At 35.7% G+C, this 25,652-nt stretch overlaps 5 protein-coding genes and 1 long non-coding RNA gene across 6 annotated transcripts; 3 read left to right on the top strand and 3 right to left on the bottom strand.

The window, feature by feature from the left end:
• Positions 1 to 1,064: 1,064 nt before the first annotated feature.
• On the bottom strand, positions 1,065 to 2,260 carry LOC106351874. The gene is made up of 2 exons (XR_001271439.3): positions 1,572 to 2,260; positions 1,065 to 1,484 (listed from the first exon to the last, which is right to left on the bottom strand). It is a non-coding gene; the product is annotated as an uncharacterized LOC106351874 (long non-coding RNA).
• A 4,324-nt stretch (positions 2,261 to 6,584) lies between these two features.
• LOC106351873 (cytochrome P450 94B1-like) lies at positions 6,585 to 8,513 on the top strand. The gene has a single exon (XM_013791595.3). It carries the CDS (start codon positions 6,901 to 6,903, stop codon positions 8,404 to 8,406), a length of 1,506 nt encoding a protein of 501 aa, XP_013647049.2. The 5' UTR covers positions 6,585 to 6,900; the 3' UTR covers positions 8,407 to 8,513.
• Positions 8,514 to 13,454: 4,941 nt separating this feature from the next.
• On the bottom strand, positions 13,455 to 15,399 carry LOC106347910 (UPF0235 protein At5g63440-like). Its single transcript, XM_048781913.1, has 7 exons — positions 15,157 to 15,399; positions 14,772 to 14,886; positions 14,540 to 14,693; positions 14,365 to 14,461; positions 14,181 to 14,269; positions 13,980 to 14,048; positions 13,455 to 13,787 (listed from the first exon to the last, which is right to left on the bottom strand). The coding sequence occupies exons 1-7, from the start codon at positions 15,269 to 15,271 to the stop codon at positions 13,728 to 13,730; spliced, it is 699 nt and encodes a 232-aa protein (XP_048637870.1). The 5' UTR covers positions 15,272 to 15,399; the 3' UTR covers positions 13,455 to 13,727.
• A 61-nt stretch (positions 15,400 to 15,460) lies between these two features.
• LOC106347909 (ribonuclease J) lies at positions 15,461 to 20,429 on the bottom strand. The gene is made up of 16 exons (XM_013787529.3): positions 20,092 to 20,429; positions 19,576 to 19,819; positions 19,378 to 19,501; positions 19,216 to 19,272; positions 18,822 to 19,013; positions 18,668 to 18,745; positions 18,398 to 18,580; positions 18,201 to 18,281; positions 18,008 to 18,073; positions 17,828 to 17,920; positions 17,607 to 17,732; positions 17,377 to 17,490; positions 17,107 to 17,202; positions 16,938 to 17,035; positions 16,001 to 16,868; positions 15,461 to 15,808 (listed from the first exon to the last, which is right to left on the bottom strand). The coding sequence occupies exons 1-16, from the start codon at positions 20,288 to 20,290 to the stop codon at positions 15,713 to 15,715; spliced, it is 2,715 nt and encodes a 904-aa protein (XP_013642983.2). The 5' UTR covers positions 20,291 to 20,429; the 3' UTR covers positions 15,461 to 15,712.
• A 195-nt stretch (positions 20,430 to 20,624) lies between these two features.
• On the top strand, positions 20,625 to 22,620 carry LOC106347908 (adenylate kinase 4-like). The gene is made up of 6 exons (XM_013787528.3): positions 20,625 to 20,849; positions 21,437 to 21,582; positions 21,696 to 21,815; positions 21,896 to 22,063; positions 22,143 to 22,232; positions 22,327 to 22,620. Exons 1-6 carry the CDS (start codon positions 20,750 to 20,752, stop codon positions 22,423 to 22,425), a joined length of 723 nt encoding a protein of 240 aa, XP_013642982.1. The 5' UTR covers positions 20,625 to 20,749; the 3' UTR covers positions 22,426 to 22,620.
• Positions 22,621 to 22,764: 144 nt separating this feature from the next.
• Positions 22,765 to 25,181, top strand: LOC106351872 (O-fucosyltransferase 37-like). Its single transcript, XM_013791594.3, has 5 exons — positions 22,765 to 23,626; positions 23,704 to 23,872; positions 23,956 to 24,329; positions 24,411 to 24,669; positions 24,740 to 25,181. The coding sequence occupies exons 1-5, from the start codon at positions 22,998 to 23,000 to the stop codon at positions 24,980 to 24,982; spliced, it is 1,674 nt and encodes a 557-aa protein (XP_013647048.1). The 5' UTR covers positions 22,765 to 22,997; the 3' UTR covers positions 24,983 to 25,181.
• The last annotated feature ends 471 nt before the right edge of the window (positions 25,182 to 25,652 follow it).

Raw genomic sequence — 25,652 nt, 5'->3', positions numbered from 1 at the left:
CGACGATTGATCTAAATATTGTTTTTTCTGTAGAACATAAAATATGGGCCTAGAAATATACAATAGGAAGTCCAAATCAAATAACACATATGAAACGAAAAAAAAATTTTGGGCTTTGAGACAAAGACAAATAAAAAATGCAGGGAAAAGAAAAATCGGTTTAGTTGATTTTTTTAGGTGCCACGTGGCTCAAAATGTCTCATGGTAGGTGGTGATGTGGCTCAAGGAGGAGAGCAGGGGCGGATCTAGACACATTTACAGTTGGGGACACAATGTTAAAAGTATCAAAAATATAATTAGATTGGGGGCACTCTTCGTATTTTTCCCATAAACTATATTATATTTAATCAAATACACTTAGATTATGTAAGAGAAAACAAAAAAAGAGTAGGGGGCACAGGACCCCATACCCGTACGTTTGCGTCCGCCCCTGGAGGAGAGAGACAACTCTCCTTTATTGTATAAGATAAGATATTATTCAACCAAAAAAAATATAAAACATATTATGCGCTATTAAGAAAAACATACTGAAGTCAGTGGAACTACTCCGATTTATTACTGATGAGATTAACTCAAAAAATTTAAACCACGAGAACCACGTGCACGAAACTAGTAATGAGTTCGATAGCTAGTAGTCGCAAAAAGTATATAATACTGTTTTCCTTCGTCCAGTTAGATGCCTTGCAATTATTTGTTAATACATTTCGGCTGAGGGATTTCATCAATGTGCTCGATCTTATCCGACACATCTATGTTTATATATTGTGTGTACATAAAAAGTCGAAACAATTATTTTGTCTAATGTCTAAATAAATAAAAACATTGTACGTGACAGTAATTTTCGAGTTTAAATACTATATTTTTAAGGCTCATTTGGGTGAGTAACTAAAACAAGAATGTTAATTAGGTAAGTGGACATTGTTTTTATTAATTGGTGAACCGTGTGAAAGACATGGTTGAAATTACAGTAGTAACCTCACGTATGTATTGGAAACTATTTTTCTTTCCCCGTAGCCGGTTTTCTTGTCTCTTTCGGATAATAAGCATGACTGTTTGACACTGACTGATAAAAAAATAGATCAATTTACGTATTGTAAAACATGAGGCTCATAAAACATCTTATTATTTATCAATCTTCGTCACGCTCAAAGTCGGAGCTCTCCTCCACGCAATCCACCGCGGAAGCTCTGAAATCGCCCTGCTCAGCTAATAAACCAAAACATAATTAACCTAAACCTAATTAAACTAAACCTAATCTCTTTGCTGCCGCCTCCTCCTTCCTCCTTTGCCTCTCTTTCTCGATGTCTTCCTCTGTTCTGTCTCCATCTCCAGTACCAGATACCGATGAGGACGGGGACGAGTTTGAGACCGGTGGTGACAGGGGCAAGCTCGAGACCGGTGGTGACGTGGGCAAGCTCGAGACCGGTGACGATGGGTCGAGACGGATGCGAGCTCGAGACGTCTCTTCTTGCTCACGACAACCACTGTTACCAAGAACAAAAAATCAGAGTAAAAAGGAGAGAGAGAGAGAGAGAGAGAGAGAGAGAGAGAGAGAGAGAGATGACCATTACATATGTATATGTCTCTCATCTCCATGGACGCACGCTTTGCCTCCTCCAATCCCAAAACAAACAAAATCAGTGAGTGAGAGAGAGATAAAATTATCAATTATATGTTTAGGGAAGAAGCAATGATCAAATGAGGAAGAGGGAGAAAAAGAAAGATAAAGAGAGAGATAGCCAAGAGATGTTGAGTTAACTTACGTTACAGGAAAAAAAACAATAATTAATTTAGGAGCCTGTATGAAAAATATATTACGAAAATAGGGATATTTTCGATATTAAGAGAAAGTGAACAGGCTCATGTCCGTTTCCTTAATTAAATAAAGTAGCATAGTCATCTAGTGCAAAAACCCTATTTTTAAAGAGAAGATTCTAGTATGGCTAAAATTATGAAAACGATTGTATGCTTTCCATTGCGAATCCGAATTTCGCTTAGACAAGAGAATCTCTTCTCATTAGAAAACCCCATCTAAGTGTGGCCTCTCTGGTCTCTGATGGCATAAATACAGTACAGATCTGTTCCACAGTGTACTAAACAACTGTTTATTGCACATATATAACGCGATTATATATTTGATATCCCTTGGTTAAACAAATCTCCCGGATCTGCTAAGAATCAAATTTCATTATTTGACAAAACCAACAGATCATTCATTTATGTCATTACGTGCTTGACTAATAACAAATGGTTAGGATATTTTTATTAGAGCACCTGCAATGGTGTGTTATCCAAAAAGGAATCGTTAGAAAAAGTGTATTTTGATTTTTTAAGTACTATTTTTTTCTTTTTAGATAAAAAAAAATCAATCAATCGCGGGTCGCCATATGTTGTGGGGATCCGCAAATAGTGTAAGGATTCACTAAGTAAGAATCATTATCTAAGTTGGCCAATTGATTTGATTATTTTTAAGTTACATGTTGTTGTAAATTTATGCAATGTATGTAACACATTCAATCCAAAAAAAAAACTTCTTTTGGCGTTTCATATATTAGAGGCTAACTTGAGAGACCACGAAGTTTAATATAATAAACTAGATCTCGAACTGCACAACCGTGCAGATTTCTTATTTCTATACTAAAATATTTTAGTTTATATAACAAAATTTACCAATAACTTAATGTAATTTAGTGTTATATATTATGTAATTCTATAATAGCTATGTTTACGTGGCTTATATATTATTACTATAAATTTTGTATTTTTGTAACAAAAATTATGTTGGACACTTTATTATGTAACAATATTACTTTACATCATTTTTATTTAAAATTTAAAATTTATATGAAAGCAAATTAAATTGGATCTATATAGTACAGAAGAAATTTTTTGAGATACTGTAAAGAATTTCTTTTAAAAAAAATACTATAATACATTGTACTTCAAAATAAGTTTGTAGTAAATATCATATTTGAGAAATACACTAAGTTGGATAAAATATCTTCTTTTAATTTAAAATAAAAATGAATCTTTCTAACAAAATCTTTGTAATTTTTATTTTTGAAAATTAATCAGCTGAAATTGTTATTATCATTGAATATATAATTATAATACTCTGTATAATTTTAAATTTTCATATATAAATCAAAACTAAAATAAATTTTAATTTCTAATTATACTTTATGATAAATAATTTAAAATTAATTACTTTTGTACATACAATTTAAAATAATTCTGAAAATGTTTTTAAAAGATTTTGTTTAGAACTTTTTAAAAAAAAATCATTTGTATTCAATTATAAAGATAAATACTATAATATTATAATTACTTCATGTAAAATTTAATAAAATTTTAAGGAATGGTCCAAATTAAAAAATCAAGAATGAAAAATTCATCACTAAAATGTATATATATATATATATATATATATATATATATATTAAAAGCAATTTATTATAAAACCAGTATATGGTTGAATCCATAGAAATGTATTTTAAAATATTATATATTTATCAGTACATTTTTGTTAACACAATATCTTAATAAATATTGATACATGTATAATGTATAACATAAATAATAATAATAACATGATTTTTGATTCGATTTTATTATTTGCATGGTGAAATTCTAACATGATTTTATTTGCATAATAAATATTAATTATTATTATTATTACTAATTAGATCATATGCAGGTATTAACTCTAGAATAATTAAATGGTATTATTATTAAGTATATTATAAATGGTTATATGCAACTATAACTATATATTGATGGAATAAATATATTTTCGAAATTATCCATGTCTAATAACATTTTGATGAAATAAAAAGAGAATTAAATATCTTGTTAGGATATTGTTATGAAAATACAAAAAATAAATAATGTAAGCAACTTTTGAGAAATGGTCTATTTAAAATATCACACATTAAAGAAGTCATGACTTCTCTTTTAATAGCATACTAGGTCAAGATCCGCGCCTTGCGCGGAATGAACATTATATATGAAAATTATTTTATATATAATATGTTTATAACATATTATGAAATAATAAATATATATTGAATAATTAAAAAGTCATTATCTAATACTTATATAATTAAACTGGTGTGAACATATAAATAAATTTTATAAATCGAAAAAATATTTTTTTCTATTTGATATGATATATAATTAAATTTAAATGATAGTAACATATATATGGTATATTTTAATATTAATATTTATTAGATGATGCTTTTTGCTCATATTGTTTTTTATCATTTGTATCTGTTATAGCAAAAAGTCTAAATTAGTGATAACAAAACTTTGATTGTGAGATTAATAGTTTAAGTAATTTATAATATTTTAAAAATTTAAGTTGTCATTTAAATTTTTTATCAAAAAAATGTTCAAAGTAAATTTCAAAATTAAGATATTTATGTATTTTTATATGGCATAATTTAATTTAAAATGATACATATATTTATATATCTTTTTTTATACTTATTAAATGAGACTTTCAATTTATATTATTTTTTAATTATTTGTATCATGTCATAACAAAAGTTTTAAATCATAGATCACAAAATTTGAATGTGAAACTTTTAACAGTTTTAGTAATTTATAATCGTTTTTAAAAATTCAAAATATAATATATAAATAATTTTTTTAATTTTTATTATATGGTTACTATGATTGTTTAATTTATTTTAATAGCTTAAAATTAAACAAATATAATTATAATACACATTTATTTTTATCAAATCTTTATTATTCAAAATCATTAATTGTCATATATACTTTAGCCACATTAAGCAATTACGTAATCTTATTTAAAGAAATAATGAAGCACATTAATAATGTATTTATTGTGGTATAATAAAAAGTTTATTATATATTTAGATGAACCAACATATTTCTCTAACGATTCTAAGAATCATTATAGTGATGACACGTGGCTACAAAAAAATGTTGCAATGTTTCTCAAATAATATATAGAGGATATATTCATCGATGTTTCATTAGTTATAAGCCGGGTTATAAGGAAGAAACTCCGGAAGTAAATAAAATAAACGTTTAGTTTTGCTTATGCAGTGTTTCAGCCGTGTTTATAATTTCTTATTAATGAATTTCGGCCGGAGATTTGGCCACCAGTGTGAGGTACTGGCTTGTCCTTGTCCACATCTATATATATTTCTTTTGACCAACCACATCTATATATTAGTATTACACTTATCTCCTTTTGGGTCAATGTGTGATTGTATTCTTGCGTCGACGTCGATGAATATACGTTTCAATATTATTAGTTTGATACTTATTGTAGTTCCATTACCTGCTTCAGCTGTTCAAGCAGATACAAAGTTTTGATTAAACATTTTTTTTCTACGAGATGTTTAAAGATGTGGTTGTTTCTTAGACACGATCGAGTACCTTTTTTTCTTGTTGCTAAGCCTAATTTTGTTGACACAATTCCTTTTAAAAGTAGTTTAAAAGTAGTTTTACAAGTACATTATGGTCTCTCAACAATATAATACTAGTATTTAAGTCAAGTTTAATTAAAGAATTTATCTTAAATATGTTTGTATGTTGATGAAATATCCATCTAAGCTTAACATAGTATTAGTATATTTATTGTAGTTTAATTTTCTAAACTAGATTTGAATCCGCACATACGTGCGGATATATGTTTTTTAAAATAACATTTAAAATATAAAATAAATTATAAAAATATATATTTAATATCAATTTTTATGTATATAATATTACTTTGCAAATTTTATATTTCTTGAAATTTGTTTTTGATAAAATCGTACTAATCTTATATTAATCACTTATGCAACATCGTATTAATATTTAATTTTAAATATTATTTTAAACATTATTTTTATGTATATAATATTACTTTGCAAATTTTATATTTCTTGAAATTTGTTTTTGATAAAATCGTACTAATCTTATATTAATCACTTATGCAACATCGTATTAATATTTAATTTTAAACATTATTTTTATATGAATTATTAAAAATTTATTAATTTTTTGTTAAAATTTATTTTATTCTCGAAATGTTTGTATGTGACCAAATTAAATTATTAGTATTGTATATTTTAAATAAAAATTTATTTAATATATTATATTTAAGTTTGCGATTTTTATTTTACTACAAAAATTAAACAAAAATTTTTTCAACCAATAAATCATTATTTATTTTGTTTATATAAAAATTTAATATGATAATTTCAAAAAGAATTTGGATATACTATTTAATTTCAAAATTAGTTTTTGAAATATATATAAAATTTGGTCTAGACTGAATATGATAAACAATCAAAAATAATTGCATAATGGAAATATATTTGGTCTTTCTTAAGAAACCTATATTGTTTAGATGTATATTGTTTATGTTAGGAAAATATCATATATGCATAATTTTAGGATATTTAGTTTAGTTTCTAATTAATAGTCTAACATAGACTTTTCTATAGTAGATATAAAGTAGGACCCTAAATTAATAGATTAGATTTATTTTAAGTTAGAGAAAATTTCATTAATCTTTTTAAGATATATCAGATTATGTTTTAATTATATTTATTTGTATTAGTTAATCACATTTACAACCACTAGGTACATTTTTTTTAAGTAGCAAATACATGTTGCTGAAGAAAAGGATGTAAATATATAATAAATGGATAATATAAAGAGTTGAGCAAAACAAGAATAATATAAAGAAATGAAATACATTTTATTATGTTTTCTGGACTGATATGGTCGGAGCCACAACTTGTGTTCTGTTGCTTCTGTATTGTCATATCCTCTTTGACTCCCTATATATAGGTTCGGTTCCTACCGAGATCACGAACAATACATCAAAAACAATAACTCCAATTACCAAAAGAAGAAACAAAGAATTCAAAAATGGAAATTCTCACTGCATTTCTCTCCATACTTCTTACCTTAGGGTTTATTCTAATCTTCTCATGTTCAACAAAAGCCCTAAAACCACAAACCAAACCACCTTCGTATCCACTCATTGGCTCTATCCTCTCTTTCAACAAAAATCGCCACCGTCTTCTCCAATGGTACACCGATCTCCTCCGTCTCTCTCCATCTCAAACCGTCACCATCGATCTCCTCCTCAACCGCCGCACCATCATCACGGCCAACCCCGAAAACATTGAGCACATTCTCAAAACAAACTTTTGTAACTTTCCTAAAGGCAAACCTTTCACCGACCTCCTAGGAGATTTACTAGGCGGTGGTATCTTTAACTCGGACGGCGAGTTATGGAGCTCGCAGCGAAAACTCGCGAGCCACGAGTTTACAATGCGTTCCCTTAGGGAATTCACTTTCGAAATCCTCCGCGAAGAAGTCGAAACCCGCCTCGTTCCGGTGCTTTCCTCAGCCGCGGACTACGGCAGAGGAAGGACGGTGGATTTTCAGGAGATCTTGAAACGTTTTGCTTTCGATGTGGTTTGCAAAGTTTCTTTAGGTTGGGATCCGGATTGTTTGGATTTGACCCGACCTGTTCCAGATCTTGTCGAGGCTTTTGACGTAGCGGCTGCGATCAGCGCTCGGCGCGCTACGGAGCCAGTTAACGCCGTGTGGAAGTTGAAGCGTTTCTTCAACGTGGGGGGCGAAAGGAGGCTCAAAGAAGCGATCAGGACCGTGCACGTGTCCGTCTCTAAGATCATCCGTGCAAAGAAGAAGTGTCTCGATATCGGCGGTGACGTTTCAGACAAGCAAGACCTCTTGTCGAGGTTTCTTGCCGCCGGCCACGACGAGGCATACGTGAGAGATTCTGTTATCAGCTTTATCATGGCGGGAAGGGATACCACGTCGGCGGCCATGACGTGGCTTTTTTGGTTGTTGAGTGAAAACGATGACGTGGAGAAGAAGATTCTAGAAGAAGTGAGAGACAAGGGATCTTTAGGGTTAGGGTTTGAGGATTTGAGAGAGATGAGTTATACGAAAGCTTCTCTCTGCGAAGCAATGAGGCTTTACCCACCAGTGGCGTGGGACTCAAAGCATGCAGCAAACGACGACGTTTTGCCAGACGGGACACACGTCAAGAAAGGAGACAAAGTTACTTATTTCCCTTACGGTATGGGAAGGATGGAGAAAGTGTGGGGTCAAGATTGGGACAAGTTTAAACCGAACCGATGGTTTGATGAAGAACCAAATTACGGTATAAAACCGGTTTTGAAAAGTGTGAGCTCGTTCAAGTTCCCTGTCTTCCAAGCCGGACCAAGGGTTTGTATAGGGAAAGAAATGGCGTTCATGCAGATGAAATACGTGGTTGGTTCGGTTTTGAGTCGGTTTGAAATCATACCGGTTTGCAAGAACCCTCCGGTATTTGTTCCTCTGTTAACGGCTCATATGGCTGGTGGGTTAAAGGTCAAGATAAAGAAGAGAAAACATTAATTAGTGATATCACTATTTAATTAATCAAGTCATGTCCTTATAAAAATATCTAAACGAATATGTAAAATGTGTGGTTAATAGTTAATACATTAAAAATCAAATCAGCATATGAATGTGTGATTCACAGTTTCACACAGGTTGCTTCTGAATAGAAAACAATATATAAATCAACATTGTCGTCTTGTTGTAGTTGGATGCAATATAGTAATCAGTTTGATAGACGTATGTGTATTTTTATGTTAAATAATTTGTGGAAGCATGTGAATGTATCAATACTATTAAAAGGGAAGGAATCCTAAAAAAATCTACTTATGTAAAGTTGTTGGACCTTTTCCTTTTAACCTACAAATTAAACTAAATATATCTAAACTATTAATATGTCATATTTTCTATTTTTCTCTTATATCCTATTGTTAATTATCCTATTTTTGTGAAACCATTATTTTCAAAAAATATCCTAATAATAATGCCCACTATCTAGGATTAATATTTTGAATCGTTACTAAATTAGTGATTACATACCTTACGATTTCAAATATAATAAAACATTACTTTATTAAATAAAGTTGACATATCCACTTCGATTCATGCATAAGAGCCCATCGAACTGGTATATGCAAATTATGCATTGCTCTTTTCTTCCACCTACAAATAATAAACACGAACAACCAACTTTAGAGCTGCAACATTAAAGTGTTTTTTTTGTAACTTAAAATGTTATTAGTAATCATTTGAATTGTCATATAAGAAAGTTTTATGACAAAATTAAACAATACTTTTAGTATACACAAATCAGTAGAAAAACGTTTTAGCCACATATGTTATTATTTAACATATAACCACTCAAAATTATAGTATAACAATGTACTACAATAATATGACTATAACACATCAGGATCATATATATCGAATTTGACCACATGATATATCATTTTTTAAGAAATTAAATTAATTTATTTGAGACCACCGATTTTTTTTTAACATTGTTAGATTTAAATCATTTTTTTATAAAGACTACTTCCAATAATAGTGGGCTCTTAGAGTTTTTACCGGATTATATCAGATTTTTAATTAACATTTTTTTTTAAATCCAAACCAGATTATGTACTGGGTACCAGGTATACTGTTTGATCACGGCTCCGAGTCGGATAGGAAAACGCTTCTTAAAATTCAAGAATCATAACAAAAAACTCTTAAATTATTTTTTCTAATAAAATTTTATAAATTCATGCAAATTTTACCAAAATTGTCAACAAAAAAAGATACTCGTGCTTTGAAAACGGATCAAAAAAGTAGTACCTTTGAAATTGAATATATATATAAAATAGTATATATTGATGGTTATAACTATGATACAAATATGTAACAATAGAAACTCATTTTCAATTTAAAATAAGCAACTCATATCATTACTACATTTCAATATTAAAAACACATTGTTCTTCAATATAGTATATACTATTAAATCACACATATAATCTTTAAATCTACTTCAAATAAATACCACACTTTGATTTTTTTTTTGAAAAAACATAAATTTGTAAGATTTCAAACAAAAGATAAAAGTAGTTTTCCAATTAATATTGGATCAATAGGTGAAAAAACAAACCCGCACTTTTAAGTACGGATCAGAATCTAGTTTCTAAATTAAAATAGTAAAAGAATGGAGCTAAAACACATCACAATACAGTCGTTTATCAAATAGAAAAGACACAACACAACACACATCACTGGACTGTCATCTTTATGCTGCAAGTGTCAAGTGGGAGATATGATAAATCATTATCCTCACATCTAATCGTATATTATAAACAACAGTAATGCGATACTGCAACAAACGAGATACGAAACGATTTGGATTGGTTGCCCAAAATGTAAAAACAAACGAATCTTCTCTATTAAAATAGAATAAAATAGAAGTACTATTTTTATCTAGTACAAAATAGTCATACTAGAAGTTTAGATTCATATATTCAAATATTTTTTTATTGTTTACATTAGTTTATTTAATGTATAACATTTCTAAATAATTATAAGGATATTAATAACAAATATATTTTAACTATAAATTTAAATTTTAGTTTTAAGAATAACAAAATCTATTGAGAAAAAATCTAACAATTTTTTTTTTAAATTTAAATATTCTTTAATTAATGCACTTATTAATTTCGAAATTAGTAGTATAATATTATTATAAATTAAGTTTAATTAAATTTTTATTATAAACAAAATAATGAAATTATATGCTAATTTTATAAATTTTATAAGTATATTCTACTTTATATTAAAATAGAAGTAATTAATGAATTACATATAAAATTATGTTTTTTTTGTGCAAACATATTAAAATTATGTTGAATTGGTAAACCAATATATTTTGAAAAATAATTTCATTAAGATAAATAAATAAAATATTATTCACCGTTTAAAGTAACTAAAATATCATTCACTTTTTAAAATGATTAAGATTCATAAATTAAGTAATAATTTTTACAAAAAATAAAATTGTTAACATACGTTAAATTTTAATATTTAGAACTATATATCATCTATTAAGTTATTTTTAAAATGACAGCAATATATTATCATAAATTATTATATACAAAATAATATAAAATTTTATATTTATAAATGAAATATTACCCGCACGGGTGTGTGGGTTAAAATCTAGTTTTATTTTATTTCAGATACCTAGACATCAATGTTGGTCTTTTTTTTTTCTTTGTCATCTGAAATTTATTAAACATAAAACCAAATTTTCCAAGGAAGCCCAAAGATATGCAAAACGTAAAATAAAGAGATACAAACAGTCCACAATATACAACAAAAGGCCAAAACCAGGCAAAAAAAAAATCCAAACAAGAGGGCAACTAGAACAGCCCATAAGAGACTATGAGGACGGTCCAAACAATAGGCCCATTTGTTTATAGCCCCATGGCTAATCGGAAAAGCTGACTCGACAGGAACGCTGAGATACGTGCACTAACGAAAAAGACACGTGTCTAGAAAATACAATTTTCGCCAACTCAACACCGACAGAGAATCTTTGCCGGAGATCTGATTCACTGGATAATCAGAGCATCCACAGTGAAGAGATAACAACTCAACAGATCATCCATTGCAAAGAAAACCCAAGATAGTTGAGAAAAGAAACAGATCTCCGCTTCCAGAAAAGAGAAGAAACAATTGCAATCAATCGATCTTAGAACACCAAATTATCCTGAACATGCAACACATACATCTTTAAAGAGACATATAAGCTTGAAGATGCGAAAGCCCTATCCAAGGGGAAGATGAAACAATCCTAGTGATTAGATCGAGATTTATTCGAATCCCAAAAAAAACATAGAGAAGTGAAGAAGACGAGATAAAAAAAAATCCGGACATAATCCAAAGCTACACAACATCGAAGAAGATCGATGGTTAGCAAGAGGCCGTACGAAATCATCGCAGAAGAAGATGAATCGCCGGAGTCAAAAACCGGCCGGCTACACCAAAAGAACCCTAGAGTCAAAGGCCCGAGACATTGGGAGTCAAAAAACCAGACAAGATCCGGCTATAAACAAAAGAAAGTCTCAAGCTTCAACTCATCTTCTCTGTGAAAGATACATAGAGAGAGAACAGAGAGGAGAGGAGCGAGACCTCTTTTACATCAATGTAGGTCCTATTCAAGGTTATGTTTTTTTTTTTTAAATATAATTTTATTTATTCATTCAACCCGAAACATCGGGAAATCAGATCCGGTTACAAGCCCATTTCGAACAAAAGTTCCTAAGTCAAACTATTACAAAATTAGCTTCGCCCGTCCACTAAACCCGGCACATTCCGCTAGTCTGTTTTTCGAAATCTTTAGGAATCGGTTGCCGTTCTCAACCATCGATGAAGTTCCCGGAAAGGTGAGGTTCTCTTTGTTGCCTTGGATGCCGTGACTTCCCGTGACGTCTACGGAGTAGCTGGTTCTCGATGAACTCCACAAACTTATAACCTTCACTGTCTATGGGCGCTAGACGACCAATAGAGGAGATACATACCAGAACAACCTCGCATTCGTCGCCAAAGTCGGGCTTGAACTCACCGCCACACATCGCTTGATAACGTCTCCCAAACCTGCACAGCAACTAGCCAAGACACTACCAACCGACAATCAAGTGACTCACGGAGGTACTGGGATGTGTTACTTGGACCAATCGAGGCACCCACACGAGCAAGGAAGTAGATCCTTAAACCCACAAGAGCGATTTCCGTCTTTGAGAACCAAATAACGGATGGCTGCGACTCGAGATCAACTTTCTCCGGCGTCCACAGAGATGTACTAGTGAAACCCGAGAGACCAAAACTCCAAGCAAGAGAGCCGTCGCTACTTACTAGAGCCACCAAGACAATGACGAGGAAGGTACTTGCTGAAGAGAGGAGAGGCCTCGATAACCCACCAATCGGCCATAGACGACCGAAATCCAAGCTGAAAGAGAAAAACCCACGATCCGGTCTCGAGCTGGGCACCACCACTGCTGCATACCACAGCTCGCGAATCACATCCCAAAAGAACAGCTCTTGACTCGAGCAGAGAGGAGACGAGCCCCACGACACCGCAGAAGCACGCTAAACCACCCACCTTTGTCGAATGTCCAGAGAGAGCCCATGTTTGACCGCAAAGCCCCACCGGAGACAAACCGCAGACACCATACTCGAGCGAGAAGACAAACGACCCGGATCTAAAAGGGAAACTCGATCCAAAACTCAAACCCTAAAAGCCGGCTCCACCGTAGGCCACAGCAGCACACCACCGCACCCTAGCTCCAAAGCAACCGAACCCGCCACTGACATCAACACTCCTCGCGAAAGAAGCACTAATCAGGGAAGAGACAGAGGAACAGAGGCATGGACAAAGCGATAGAGGAGCAAAACCACGAAGAAGCAAAGTAAAACGGAGATGCGGGAGGAGAGAGGCCTCCGGCGACGGTACGGGCTAGTTAGGAGAGAGAAGGTTGTCTTATTCAAGGTTATGTTTGATATGCAAGGTTACAAAAGTGTTTGATTAGACGATTAAATGTGACAAACGGTAAAATGTGATTTTCAATTTCTAGTTCAAAAGATAAACACTTATGGCAGTATCAAAAGATTATAACGACTAACAGTACAAGACTGTATATACTTGTGGTTCGGAAGCATGAAAACAGAAAGACGAAAGCAATTTTGTCCATCTTCTCAAGCAAAATATAAAACTCTTCCTTCTCTGAGACAAACCAATTACAGAGAGTCTTAACAATATGGTTGCAGAACTCTTGGTTAATGTCTTCACCAACATGCACGAACCACAGAATTTATGATACAACGGCCTCAAGAAGCTTCTCGTACACCTGTCTAGCAGATAAATCCTCGACCTGGTGTATTAAACAAAAAAAACAACCAATACTTTACATTCATAAAGGAGCTTGTGCCATTAGTAGAAAGACAAAACCTTATATCTAAAGCTAAACAAAAACCACTAAGCTTTTCTAGAGATGAATCTTCATAAAGTTATTCTCTACAGAGTTGATGAAAACGTTTGAGAATCGAAGGAAGTGTCAACGTACCACTAGGAGTTTCGATTTGCTATTCCATCCTCTTTGGAGAGTCATTTGGCTCAACCTTAAACCAAGCACCTGAAAAAGCAAAAAACACAGAGTTCGTGTTGCATTATTTAAGTAAAAGCCTAGTTCCAAAGTAAGAAACTTTGTGATTAGAATAGAGAACAAATCTTTAAGGAGTGGTTAGGAAAAAAATGATTTTAATACCCTTCCCATGAATTCCAGAAGCTCGTTGTTAGCTTCCCCACGAGCTGCTGGTGCGGCAATAGTAACACGAACATCATCAGCGTTTACTCCTGCAGAGATAAGAAAATCAAATCGTATCACCAAACATCATCCATGTCAAGAGACTAGAAAATTTTAGAGTTGGTGTCATATGGCTATATCTTACTTGTGATTGCTGAACGTTGCGCACGGTCTTCCACTTCTATTGCAACCTGAACAAGTCCACCGTTGAGCTGTGAAATGCAGGGAGGCACTGGTGCATCCTGTACGCCACACATAACATGTTTAACATCTATTGTTTGATTTTGCAATTGAGAAAATCTATTAGAAACCAATAGTACCTGTGGGTTAGTTTCTGCAGCGACAGCGCTAAGTGCTCCATCAACAATGTAAACGAAGGCTGCAGTTTCCAGACTCTCATCAGCGCGATAACAAACAAAAAGCTCACAGCCAATGCAGTTCATTCTAAACTGTCTCTCCAGTTTCCCTTCGCCGCTAGATGTTTAATCAAAACATAAAGAAAGAAACATTTAGAACATTGGTGCATAAGAAGACTGTATCAACAAACCTTACCGTTTTAATAAAACTTTTCCTCCCTCGCTGACATTCAACCTAGCAAGGTGCTTCTTCTTGTCCAGCACACTGGCTCTGTCGGTCTTCCTCTTTGGCATCTTCTGCAATTGCGTATCTTGTAACAAATTCAATTTAGTATACAAATATCGTCTATAAATTTAAATCAGCAGACATACACTCTCTTAATCCGGTTAAGGATTTAAAAGTTATTAGCTTTTCTACATAATTACATGAAAACATGCAATGAAAAACTGCAAACTTCCATGGCTCAATGTTCAATCCTCACTTACACTCAGTGTATCTATAACCCCCAAAAAGGGCCAATTTTAAGTCTAATTTTCAGGCAAATTAACCCTAGAAAGAAGGTGAAAGGGGAGAAACGAACCAGTAATGAGGACATGAGAACCACAGTGCTTGCAGTAGTACACGAAGAGATCAGAGTCGGGTCCTTCCGGCGCCGCGTCCTCGCTCGAGTACGTATGCGTCGTTCTCTTCGGCATCTCTCCTCCTCGATCTTTCCAAACTCACCTCCGCTCTGATTAATAGGCGAATGGATCCGGCAGGGTTACGGGCCCCAGGGGCAAAACTGTCAATCTAATTGGTTAAAATTTATTGGTTCGATTTTATCCGGTTTTAGACTAAAGTGATTTGATTTGTAGTTGGAACAAACGTAGAATCAAAGAACCAGAAACAACAAAATCCGGTTTATTTATCTGTTCTATTAAACCAAATCGATTCTAAACCGAGCAAACACCAAACCAACACAAGTGAGTCTAAACATTTGACTCAAGGCTTTCTTCTTTCTCGGCATTCATGTTTTAATGGCTTCTACAGACAAAAAAAAAAAACATCTTACATGTTACATAATACAATCAATGTCTTTGTTGAATATGCTAATTTGAAGATGATTGTTTTCGCCAGATGAATGTAATGTAATCACATTACTTAGGCGCAGGTGTGTCTAACTCGGACAAAATGTTGTTCATGTCCTCATAATGTGACCAGCTCGTCTTGCTTCTTTCATCCGCCTTGCACTCCTGCCAAAAAAAAGCATAGTAGAACAATTTATCACAGGTTATCTACATGTACATTAAGCTTTAAAGTTTGGACAAAAAAACACAGTATGCGCCTTAAACTATCTCAGTGCTAGGTTTAGAGCTTTTCGTCTTGTAGACATGAACATCAAACCAACAGCTAGGGACTCATATGCACTTAGTTAAGAGACGAACCTCGTATTTCTGAATAAGAGAAGCCCACAGAGACTTGCACTGTCCAGGGCTTCGGTTGATTCCTTCAGCAGATAGATTTGAAGAGATCTCTTCCCACAAAGCCATTCTACCTTTCACCACTTGGAACCTGCTGTGCAACTCTCCACGCATTCTGATCACCTTCTTAACTTCCTCAGGCTTCCATTTGTTCCTCCTCACACGTTTTGTTGACGACTTGGTTTGAGAATCAGATGTATTATCATCATCCTCCTCTTCTCTGCTGCTTTCGCTATCCTCTGCATCAGGTGACTTATCCACGTTTTTGGTTTCATCAGGTGAAGGTGGTGATGATGGATTGATGAATGATTTCCAAAAATCATCCGATTCTTCTGAAGAACTACGAACAGGCACATCTTCAGCACCTTCTGTGTATGATGATGAAGCCGTTTCTACCTCACCTAGTAGTCCTGCACTACTATCAATTATCTCACCAGCTTCTTCTTGCGAAGGTGCTTTCTTGGTTCGGTTTCTTTTGTTGTTTCCTTCAACAACTTTCCTTAACGCTGCAACTCCAGAGCCAAGATTTGGATCACCGGACATCCTCGCGCTGACCTCATCAGCTCGGACCGCCATGGGATTTTCCATGGCTATGGCAATGACTTCAGGCCTTTTACCACTGTACTTCCTCACAATCTTCCTCAGGACCTCGGAGACTGTTCTCTCCATGTGAGACAAGGGACAGCTCACAGGACAACTTGATAGAGCAGCATGCGCTGCTTTGTGAAGTGCATCTAATAGTCTTCCTTTGTCAAGCCACATACATCGCGTTGTGATTCTTATCTTCCCTTTCAAAGTGTTCTCCGAGGCGCCCGGGCGCATGATTTCCATGCTGTGTTATAAAAAGGGTTATTATAAGATTATTCATTGGCATAAGTTTTTTTTACCAAAGATGTAATACCTCAGAACTATAATGCCATCCGATGAAATTCTGAGTCTCTCATCAATACAGAGTTCACTTGCTGTGCCAAATGCCTTATCACCGTCACTATACATTAACTGCAGTAGGGATAGGTTTATTCAGTATCTACTCAAAGCCATTAAAGTATAGACAGATAATTTAAACAAACCTGCAAGTTCTCCCTCCCAAGAGAGCTAAATCCATTGGACAAAACTCTTCTATTTCTTAAGTGAGAAACTCCAAGCATCTCTCCATTCTTTATAACCTGAAGTTGGAGAAAGTAAAGTAGAAAAATCGTGAGAACATTTAGCAAAAGCTCTTAGGCTCAATGCCAGGCAAACATGGGTTGATATTTACTTTTATTATTGTGAGTTATATACATATGGTGAATGCTATATCTATCTACCATGATTCCACAGATCTTTGGTGAGAGACTTACAGTAGTGTGACGAATCCCAGTAGACTTCCCGAGCAACTCATGCTCCTTGAGAAACAAAAGTTCTCCATGTATGGGAAGAAAATGCTGCGGTTTCACTATTTTAAGAACCTCTTCCTTCAGAAACAAGTTGAATTCAAAATCAATCATCAGGAACAAGTTTTTCTCTAGATATTCATCAAATTTGCATCAAAAGAAAAATCAAAATGGAACAACTATTTGCCGCGACTTACCAACTCTCCACGGTAGGCATGACCAGATGTGTGCAGCATTTCATTTTTACCCATAACAATTTTTGGACCGATATCTGCTAACCGATTCATCATCTTCATTACTCGTGATTCATTGCCTGGGATTACCTTTAGTAAAACATTAGACCGAGAATAGATATCAGCAATGATCCTGTTATCCATCTTATCAGTGATACACTTTTCATATAACATTTCTCTAATACCTTGGCTGAGTAAAGTATTATGTCTTCCTTGGTAAGTTTGAAAGCATGACTACTTCCATATGACGCAAGATTCAGGGCAGCGCGTGGTTCCGCCTGTTCAGAGTCATTGTCAAATTAAGTTAGTTAGTGATGAAACTCCAGTTCAAAACACCAATCCCCGGTTTTAGGAGATCAACTTACTTGTGATCCAGTCGTGACGATCAATAAGTCCTTAGGAGAATATGCTTCAATATCTTCAACTTTCACCTGCGAAAAAAGGATGAAAGATACACTCAAATAAAAACAAAACTCTATGCATCATTAGTGGTTAGTGCACGTACGTATCTCTTCACATTAATCATACAAGATATTGTATAAGAGAGAGGAGTTATACCAAACTTGACGGGTCAATTGGAGCCTTTCCATCCTTCCAAGCTGCTTCTAGATATGTCCTCAAGGACATGCCAACAAAGACCTACATGAAAAAGAACAAAAACAAATGAAATTCTGCACGTTTAACTACCGAAATGAAATTTGTTGATGCACAGCTTGAGGAAAATTTGACCACGTGGCATGAGAAATAAGACATACCAACTTTCGACCAGTTAAATCAGCAGCAGCCTTAATACTTCCTAAACGGTGTATATTGGAGGCAAACTGAGTTGTGATAACTCTTCCCTTGGCCGCCATTACATTCCTCACCAGAGCATCTGCTACCACTTTTTCGCTAGTTGTCCTTCCCGGTGACAATACATTTGTTGAGTCACTCATCATCTGTGTAACACATTATCAACCTAAAGTAGTCAGTATAACAATGCTATCAACATGTAACAAGAGTATGACTCAGCACATAATCCTTACCAACGTGACTCCTTCCTTAGAGAGTTCCTCTAAAGCCTCACGATCAAAGACTTTTCCATCCAATGGTGCTTCATCAATCTGTTAATTAATCAGATTAGCTTGATGACTATACAAAGGGAGACGAAATAGTTTAAGAAGGGGGTTGTTACTCTACCTTCCAGTCTCCGGTGTGAAGAATATTACCATCAGCACAACGGAGGACTAAACCACTACAATCAGGAATAGAGTGAGTAACTGTAATGGGTTCTATTTCAAATGGTCCAGCCATAAATCTCCTTCGAGTATTAAATGTCTTGAGCCTAGACTGAACGAAGATCCCGTGCTCCTTCAAGCGCTTCTTTATAAGCTATTTCATAGAAAAAAAATGACATCCATGAGATAACTTGTAAAGAGAAGATTAGGCATGATACGATCTAGGAAACTAACTGACTGGGCATGAAAATTCTGATGGATAGATAAAACTATAAGTCTAAGCTTAGTAGCTGTTAAAAAAATACAAGACAAACTGAGAGAGTAAATGAAATATCAAGGATCAAGGTATGAATCACCTCCATGGTGAAGGATGATGCGAATATTGGTGTATTAGAGTCCAAAGCCGGGATCACCTGCTCACGCAAAAGAGTATTGGTTACAAAAAAGGAGAGACCCTAACAATGGTCAGGGACATGAACTGCATTATTAGTACACATGAGCCACGAAGAAGACATTACCCAAGGCAATGCACCAATGTGATCTTCGTGACCATGCGTTATAACAACAGCTTCAATCTTGTGTTTCCATCGTCTGATAAACCCTGTGTCTGGCATAATTTTCTGGACCCCAGGGTCATCATAACTGTAATAATCCACAGAATGTCAGCACCGCACACTAATAATAATAACAAAGATATATGGATCTCCAAGACTTACTCAGGGAACATAATACCGGCGTCGATTAGAATGTAACGATCATAGTTGCCAACAAGCATACAGTTCATCCCGATCTCACCAAGGCCACCTATGGGAAGGACACGGAGCGGAGGTCCATCGGTTCCTTCATAAAACTGTTCCATTTTACGTTTCACAGAGTCCTCCATGCTTTTCCCCGCTCCTTCTAGTCTACCAGATCTTCTACGAGGTGTCTTATTGGAAGAAGAAGAAGAAGAAGAAGTACCTGTAACGAACATAACACAAGACCCAACAAGTAAAGTCACTATATCACAGAGTGTTACTATCAAAGAACTTATAAACAACAAAACTCCAAGTTTCTAGTTCATATGAATAAATGTGGAAGAATCACCAATAAACTAGAATCGAATCACTAAAAAAGTTGCAACCTTTTTTCTGTAACAATTAAAAATAACTCATTTTTTATTCCAGGGAAAAGCAAAAACTTTGAGGAACCAAGAAAACGAAAAAGACAAGAGAGAGGAAGAAACATCAGACCAGAAGAGGCAGGAGGAGAAGTGACGGAACACGAAACGGTAGACCTAACTGGAGAGCTTTGTCGGAAGGTGAAAGAGTAAGGAGAAAGCGATAGAGCACTGAAAGCTGCCATTTTGGAGGGAGGAGTAGGAACTGGTCTGCGAGCATCGAAGTAGATAGGGGAAGAAGGGTAACCATGCAAAGAGGCAGCAGGTTTCATCACTGTGTAATAACGAAAACTAAGGAACCCTAGATGCAGAGATAAGGGGTTTAAGGATTAGGGGAAGCGGGAAATGGAGAGGGAGAGAGAGAGAGATTGAGAGAAAGAAAAGTATCTCTGTCTGTGACTGTAAACTATCTTTCTTTCTTATCTGATGGAGACGAATACCCAAAAACCTTCGAAACCCGGTTATTTCTTAACCGGATATTAGGGTTTTATTAACATCATTAAACCATTCGCCAACTCCAATATTATTTTTGGTGGGCCGGCTATTGGGCTAAATAAGATCTTCAATTAAAGTTCAAGCGAGTGGTAATCCACGAGAACAGGAGCTCCGACCCGAATTTGATAAACCCGAGTCCGGTTAATGCTATATCCTTTTGACTAGCGAAGGCAAAAAAAAAAACCTTTGGAGAAAAACGAAGACTTTAAGCGACACAACAGATAGGAGGCGAAGCTATGGCGGATTTGGAAGATGTTCAGACGGTGGATCTCATGTCCGAGCTCCTCCGCCGTCTCAAATGTGCTCAAAAGCCAGACAAACGCCTCATCTTCATTGGTATGTCACCCATCGGTCTTCTTCTGTTCGTTTATCTTTGTAATTTCGTTAGATCCGGAACTTTTGTTGTTCAATTGTTTCTCTATGGTGAAATTTACTGAATTGATTGTGAAAGTGTAAAACTTTTTAGGAGGGTGGGTAGCTTTTAGATCTGAGATATTGTTTCAGTGAGCTTGAACGAGTTCGTGTTTCACGAATCATGAAGTTGAAAAAGCTCCGTTTCACTAGAGTCTCGTCTCAATTGGTTTTGTTTTTAGGACATTGTAGTTCTAAAAACTTCACTGTTTGGTCTGGTACCTGACTTTCAGATAATGTTAAAGATACTCGGAATGTCAATGCTGATGTCTTTTGTTGTGTGTCTGAAAGTGTGAATAAGTTGTTTCAGGCTTTCTAGATCTTAAATTTCATTATTTGGTTGTGTCACATAAGTTTTAGATCATGTCTGAGATATTTGGTGAAATTCAGGTTCTTGTGTTGTGTGTTTGAGACTGTGAATAAGTTGTCTCTTTCCTTATGGAATCAAGGTGGCGATGATTCCTACATGTGTGATTGAGTGTTGAGAAGACTTTGTTTTGTGTGAGTTGCAGGACCTCCAGGGTCAGGGAAAGGTACACAATCTCCAATAGTGAAGGATGAGTATTGCTTGTGTCATTTATCCACTGGAGACATGTTAAGAGCTGCTGTTGCTTCTAAGACCCCTCTTGGTCTCAAGGCCAAAGAAGCTATGGACAAGGTCTCCTCTCTTTTTTTTTTATTCCCTTTCTTTGAGAGACATCTTGTTTGCTCATTGTTTCCATTGCTTTTGTTGATTGGATTATCGTTTTTTTTTTGTAATTATTTTTACAGGGAGCGCTTGTCACTGATGAGTTGGTTGTTGGTATAATTGATGAAGCCATGAACAAGCCAAAATGTCAGAAAGGTTTCATCCTTGATGGGTTTCCCAGGACTGTTGCTCAAGCAGAGAAGGTACTGTACTGTTCAATATAAAAACGTCGTCACTGTTTCTTCTGTCTCTCTTTCTTGTTCTTATGGTTGTTTGTTTGCAGCTAGACGAGATGCTTAAGAAGCGTGGAACTGGAATTGACAAAGTCCTCAACTTTGCCATCGATGACTCAGTCCTGGAGGAAAGGATCACCGGGAGATGGATCCACCCATCTAGTGGCAGGAGTTACCACACCAAGTTCGCGCCTCCCAAGACCCCTGGAGTTGATGATGTAAGACTCTTAATTAACCTTTCTTCTGTCTATTCAAGTTCCCTCCAAAACATCTGATCACATCATTTTCCATTTGAAGATTACCGGAGAGCCTCTGATCCAACGCAAAGATGATAATGCTGAGGTTCTAAGGTCGAGGCTTGCTGCTTTCCACAGTCAAACTGAACCGGTATTGATTCCCTTTTTCACATTACTACTTCTCTAGCCTGTGTTTGCCTCCGAGCTTCATTGTTTTCATGTTAACGTTCTTTCATCGCTGATAGGTGATCGATTACTACGCGAAGAAGTCTGTTCTTACAAACATCAAGGCCGAGAAGCCTCCCAAAGAAGTCACATCAGAGGTTCAAAAAGCATTGTCCTGATGATGAAAGACTGCTCAGGGCTCAAGCAGTCATCTCCTCTGGTTAGAAACCATTCTTTTCCTTCCTACAAGAGAGACAATCAACTATATATCTACTCATCTGCGGAATGACAGTTTTTTTTAGTCTTTTGTTCGACTTTTTTCTTTAAACATCGGCAAAAATAATTGATACTTTGGATCGAAACGATCTTGAATATTCTCTTGTCTCCTGTTTAACGCTTGAGTTCTTTTCTGCAGAGTCTCTTTACATTCCTCTTTTCTCTTCATAAACAGAGTGACGTGAAAGCCTGATTTGATTAACAACAACTTTGATAAAGAACCGGTCAAGTACTAACCAAAACGATAACCGGTCGTAACTTGGGATTCTCCAATTTGCAAAGCTCATGATTAAAAAATTCGTATTTGATCATGGGTAATTTAACGACAAAACAAAATCAAGGTCCAAATTGTAACAAACTATAAATACAGAGGAGCGGTTTGCCATATCAGTTGGTTAATCTCTGTAACTGAATTAACGACTCTCTTCTTCAAAACTCTTTTCTTTGCGCAGAGAGAAGCTTTGAAAGAGCTTCAATGGCGAAAACGCTGAGAACAATCAAGAACCCTTTCTTCACTCCGCATCCACCATCTCACTTCCTCCACTTCTCTCTCCTCTTCTTCTCTCCCCCGAAGAGAACCAGTCCTCGATACCTCAACCACCACCACCAAACTCGCTGCACGCCTCAGCAAATCTTCCTCCTCCTCGTCTCACTTTCTCTCCTTTTCTCGGGAATCTCGTTCCTCGCATCGTCTCTAACCACCAGCTCCACTTGCATCGTCTCCTCGCCATCTTCCCCTCTCGGTTTCTTCGTCTCCGACGACCCTCGCCATCTCCTAACTTCCCTCGCCGTCTCCGTCCCTTCCACGCTGCTTCCTTTACCGGCGAGAGGAGGACGTTCCGGGAACATGACGGAGGAGGAGAGGGAGTTCTGGAAACAGCCCAACGGTGAAGGTTACAAGCCTTGTTTGGGTTTCAGTTTGTCTTACAGGAAGAAAGCTGCGAGAGTCTCTAAAGAGAAGAAACGTTTCATCGTCGTGGTTGTCTCTGGTGGACTCAACCAGCAGCGTAATCAGATCGTTGACGCTGTTGTGATCGCGACGATTCTTGAAGCTGCTCTTGTTGTTCCTGTTTTGCAGGTGAATCGTGTTTGGGGTGACGAAAGGTATAATTTAAATAAAACGAAGTTAACTTGTGAGTCAAGGTATCTTCTAGGTTTTTAGTGATCTGTTTTTGTTTCAGTGAGTTCTCTGACGTTTTCGACGTGGAGCATTTCAAGAAAACGCTTAGATCGGACGTGCGTGTTGTTTCTTCTTTACCGTCAACGCATCTTATGTCTAGACAGACTATTGAGAATCAGATTCCGTGGGATGTTTCTCCGGTTTGGATCCGTGCTAAGTTCTTCAAACAGGTGTGATGATGACTTCTTCTTCTGCTTACTAGTTTAGAGTTTCTCTGATTGTTTTGATTCTGAATGTTTTTAAGTAAATACAGTTGAACGAGGAAGGGCTTTTGGTGTTGAAAGGCTTAGACTCAAGGCTAGCCAAGAACATCCCTCTGGATCTGCAGAAACTCCGATGCAAGGTTGCTTTCCATGCACTTAGATTCAGAGCACCGATTGAGAATCTTGGGAACAAACTCGCGAGAAGGATGTGGATTGAAGGTCCATACATAGCTCTCCACTTAAGGCTAGAGAAAGATGTTTGGGTAAGAACCGGTTGTCTCACCGGTTTAGGCACAGAGTTCGACAGAATCATAGCGGAAACAAGAATGTCTCAGCCGAGGTACCTCACTGGTAGACTCAACTTGACATATACAGAGCGTAGGCTTGCTGGGTTATGTCCTCTCAATGCATATGAGATTGCAAGGTAACTTACTAAAAGAAGAAACTAACATGAGAAACTGTCTGATGGTTAACCTAAAGCTGGAGTCTTTTCTTGGGTTTCAAGGTTGTTGAAGGCATTAGGAGCACCGAGCAATGCATCGATCTATGTGGCAGGAGGTGAGCCGTTTGGTGGGTCACGAGCGATGGAGCCACTAGCTAAAGAGTTTGCTAACTTGGTGACAAAGGAGACATTAGCTCGTAAAGGCGAGTTGTTGCCTTACGCCAATAGGTCTTCAGCTTTGGCTGCTATTGACTACATTGTCTCACTTAGCAGCGATGTTTTTCTTCCTTCACATGGCGGAAACATGGCCAAAGCTATGCAGGTAAGTAATACGCACACATATATGTAAGCGTGTGTTACACGGAAGGCATTAACTCTTTTGATCTTTTCAGGGAAACAGAGCTTATGTAGGGCACAGGAAGTTTATAATGCCTAACAAGAGAGCGATGCTTCCTTTAATGGAGAACCCTTCGGTTTCGGAATCTGAGCTCAGTCGTGTGGCTCGGAAACTTCACGGCAAGTCTCAAGGTCATCCTGAGTCAAGGAGAGGGAGGAGAGATCGTGACGTATTGGCTTATCCTGTTCCGGAGTGTATGTGTCGACATGGTAAACACAGGTCTATAGGTTTCTTCTAGTTCAGGTTCCTTGCTCCTCTAAGCAATACTCAGAAACAAAAGTCAGGTCTGAAGGGTTCTTGTAGCTCAGATTCCTTGCTCCTGAAGGCAAAACTTGCCATAGGCATGTCCAGCTGTATCCTACTTGTGTACATATTGTCTACTGTAAATGTACAGAACTGTTTTTGGTCGTCGTAGAAGATTATATTCATCCATTGTTCATCAGTGAGTCACGTGTATATTTCACGGCGTACATATTTGTATTTCCCGCTTCAGAAAACATATACATTTTGCATAATGAGTTTTAGTCTCTCACATAAAGTACTAAAGAGTGTATAATTATATTTCAACAAACACAAATATTTTTAATAATATTTTGGAGTTGGTAAAAATAGCAGTGCTGGAATCACATGAATAATAATTTTGTAAAATATATAGAAAAGTTTCAAAGACTACGAAAAATTCAACAAGTTCATTTTCTCACATGTTATATGATACACTCCCCTTCACACTGAAAAAAAGGTCACATGGTTAACAGAATCTATTAAAAAAATTATTTTGTTGACAACAAAATTACACAACTACCAAATGTCGATTTGCAGACCACTGTTCATATATGTTTTTCTTTTGGTCAGTATCACGTAATTAGTATTCGAAATAATATAAATTTTTAATTGAAGTTTTATTACAT

Source organism: Brassica napus, chromosome A6 (genome assembly GCF_020379485.1).
Source record: "Brassica napus cultivar Da-Ae chromosome A6, Da-Ae, whole genome shotgun sequence".
NCBI classification, from domain to species: Eukaryota; Viridiplantae; Streptophyta; class Magnoliopsida; order Brassicales; family Brassicaceae; genus Brassica; species Brassica napus.
The sequence above is the reverse complement of the archived record's forward strand: the minus strand, read 5'-3'. Positions and strand labels throughout refer to the sequence as shown.

Excerpts from the sequence above, each read along its gene's own strand:
- LOC106347909 (XM_013787529.3), bottom strand. The coding sequence starts at position 20,290 with ATGAAACCTGCTGCCTCTTTGCATGGTTACCCTTCTTCCCCTATCTAC. Across the intron at positions 19,014-19,215 it reads CATCATCCTTCACCATGGAG|CTTATAAAGAAGCGCTTGAA; the intron begins GTGATTCATACC and ends TCTATGAAATAG. Across the intron at positions 17,203-17,376 it reads CTGGGATTCGTCACACTACT|GTTATAAAGAATGGAGAGAT; the intron begins GTAAGTCTCTCA and ends CTCCAACTTCAG.
- LOC106347910 (XM_048781913.1), bottom strand. The coding sequence starts at position 15,271 with ATGCCGAAGAGAACGACGCATACGTACTCGAGCGAGGACGCGGCGCCG. Across the intron at positions 14,694-14,771 it reads GGAAAAGTTTTATTAAAACG|CGGCGAAGGGAAACTGGAGA; the intron begins GTAAGGTTTGTT and ends TTAAACATCTAG. Across the intron at positions 14,270-14,364 it reads GCAACGTTCAGCAATCACAA|GAGTAAACGCTGATGATGTT; the intron begins GTAAGATATAGC and ends TTATCTCTGCAG.
- LOC106351872 (XM_013791594.3), top strand. The coding sequence starts at position 22,998 with ATGGCGAAAACGCTGAGAACAATCAAGAACCCTTTCTTCACTCCGCAT. Across the intron at positions 23,873-23,955 it reads GTGCTAAGTTCTTCAAACAG|TTGAACGAGGAAGGGCTTTT; the intron begins GTGTGATGATGA and ends AAGTAAATACAG. Across the intron at positions 24,670-24,739 it reads ACATGGCCAAAGCTATGCAG|GGAAACAGAGCTTATGTAGG; the intron begins GTAAGTAATACG and ends TGATCTTTTCAG.
- LOC106347908 (XM_013787528.3), top strand. The coding sequence starts at position 20,750 with ATGGCGGATTTGGAAGATGTTCAGACGGTGGATCTCATGTCCGAGCTC. Across the intron at positions 21,816-21,895 it reads CTGTTGCTCAAGCAGAGAAG|CTAGACGAGATGCTTAAGAA; the intron begins GTACTGTACTGT and ends GTTTGTTTGCAG. Across the intron at positions 22,233-22,326 it reads TCCACAGTCAAACTGAACCG|GTGATCGATTACTACGCGAA; the intron begins GTATTGATTCCC and ends CATCGCTGATAG.
- LOC106351873 (XM_013791595.3), top strand. The coding sequence starts at position 6,901 with ATGGAAATTCTCACTGCATTTCTCTCCATACTTCTTACCTTAGGGTTT.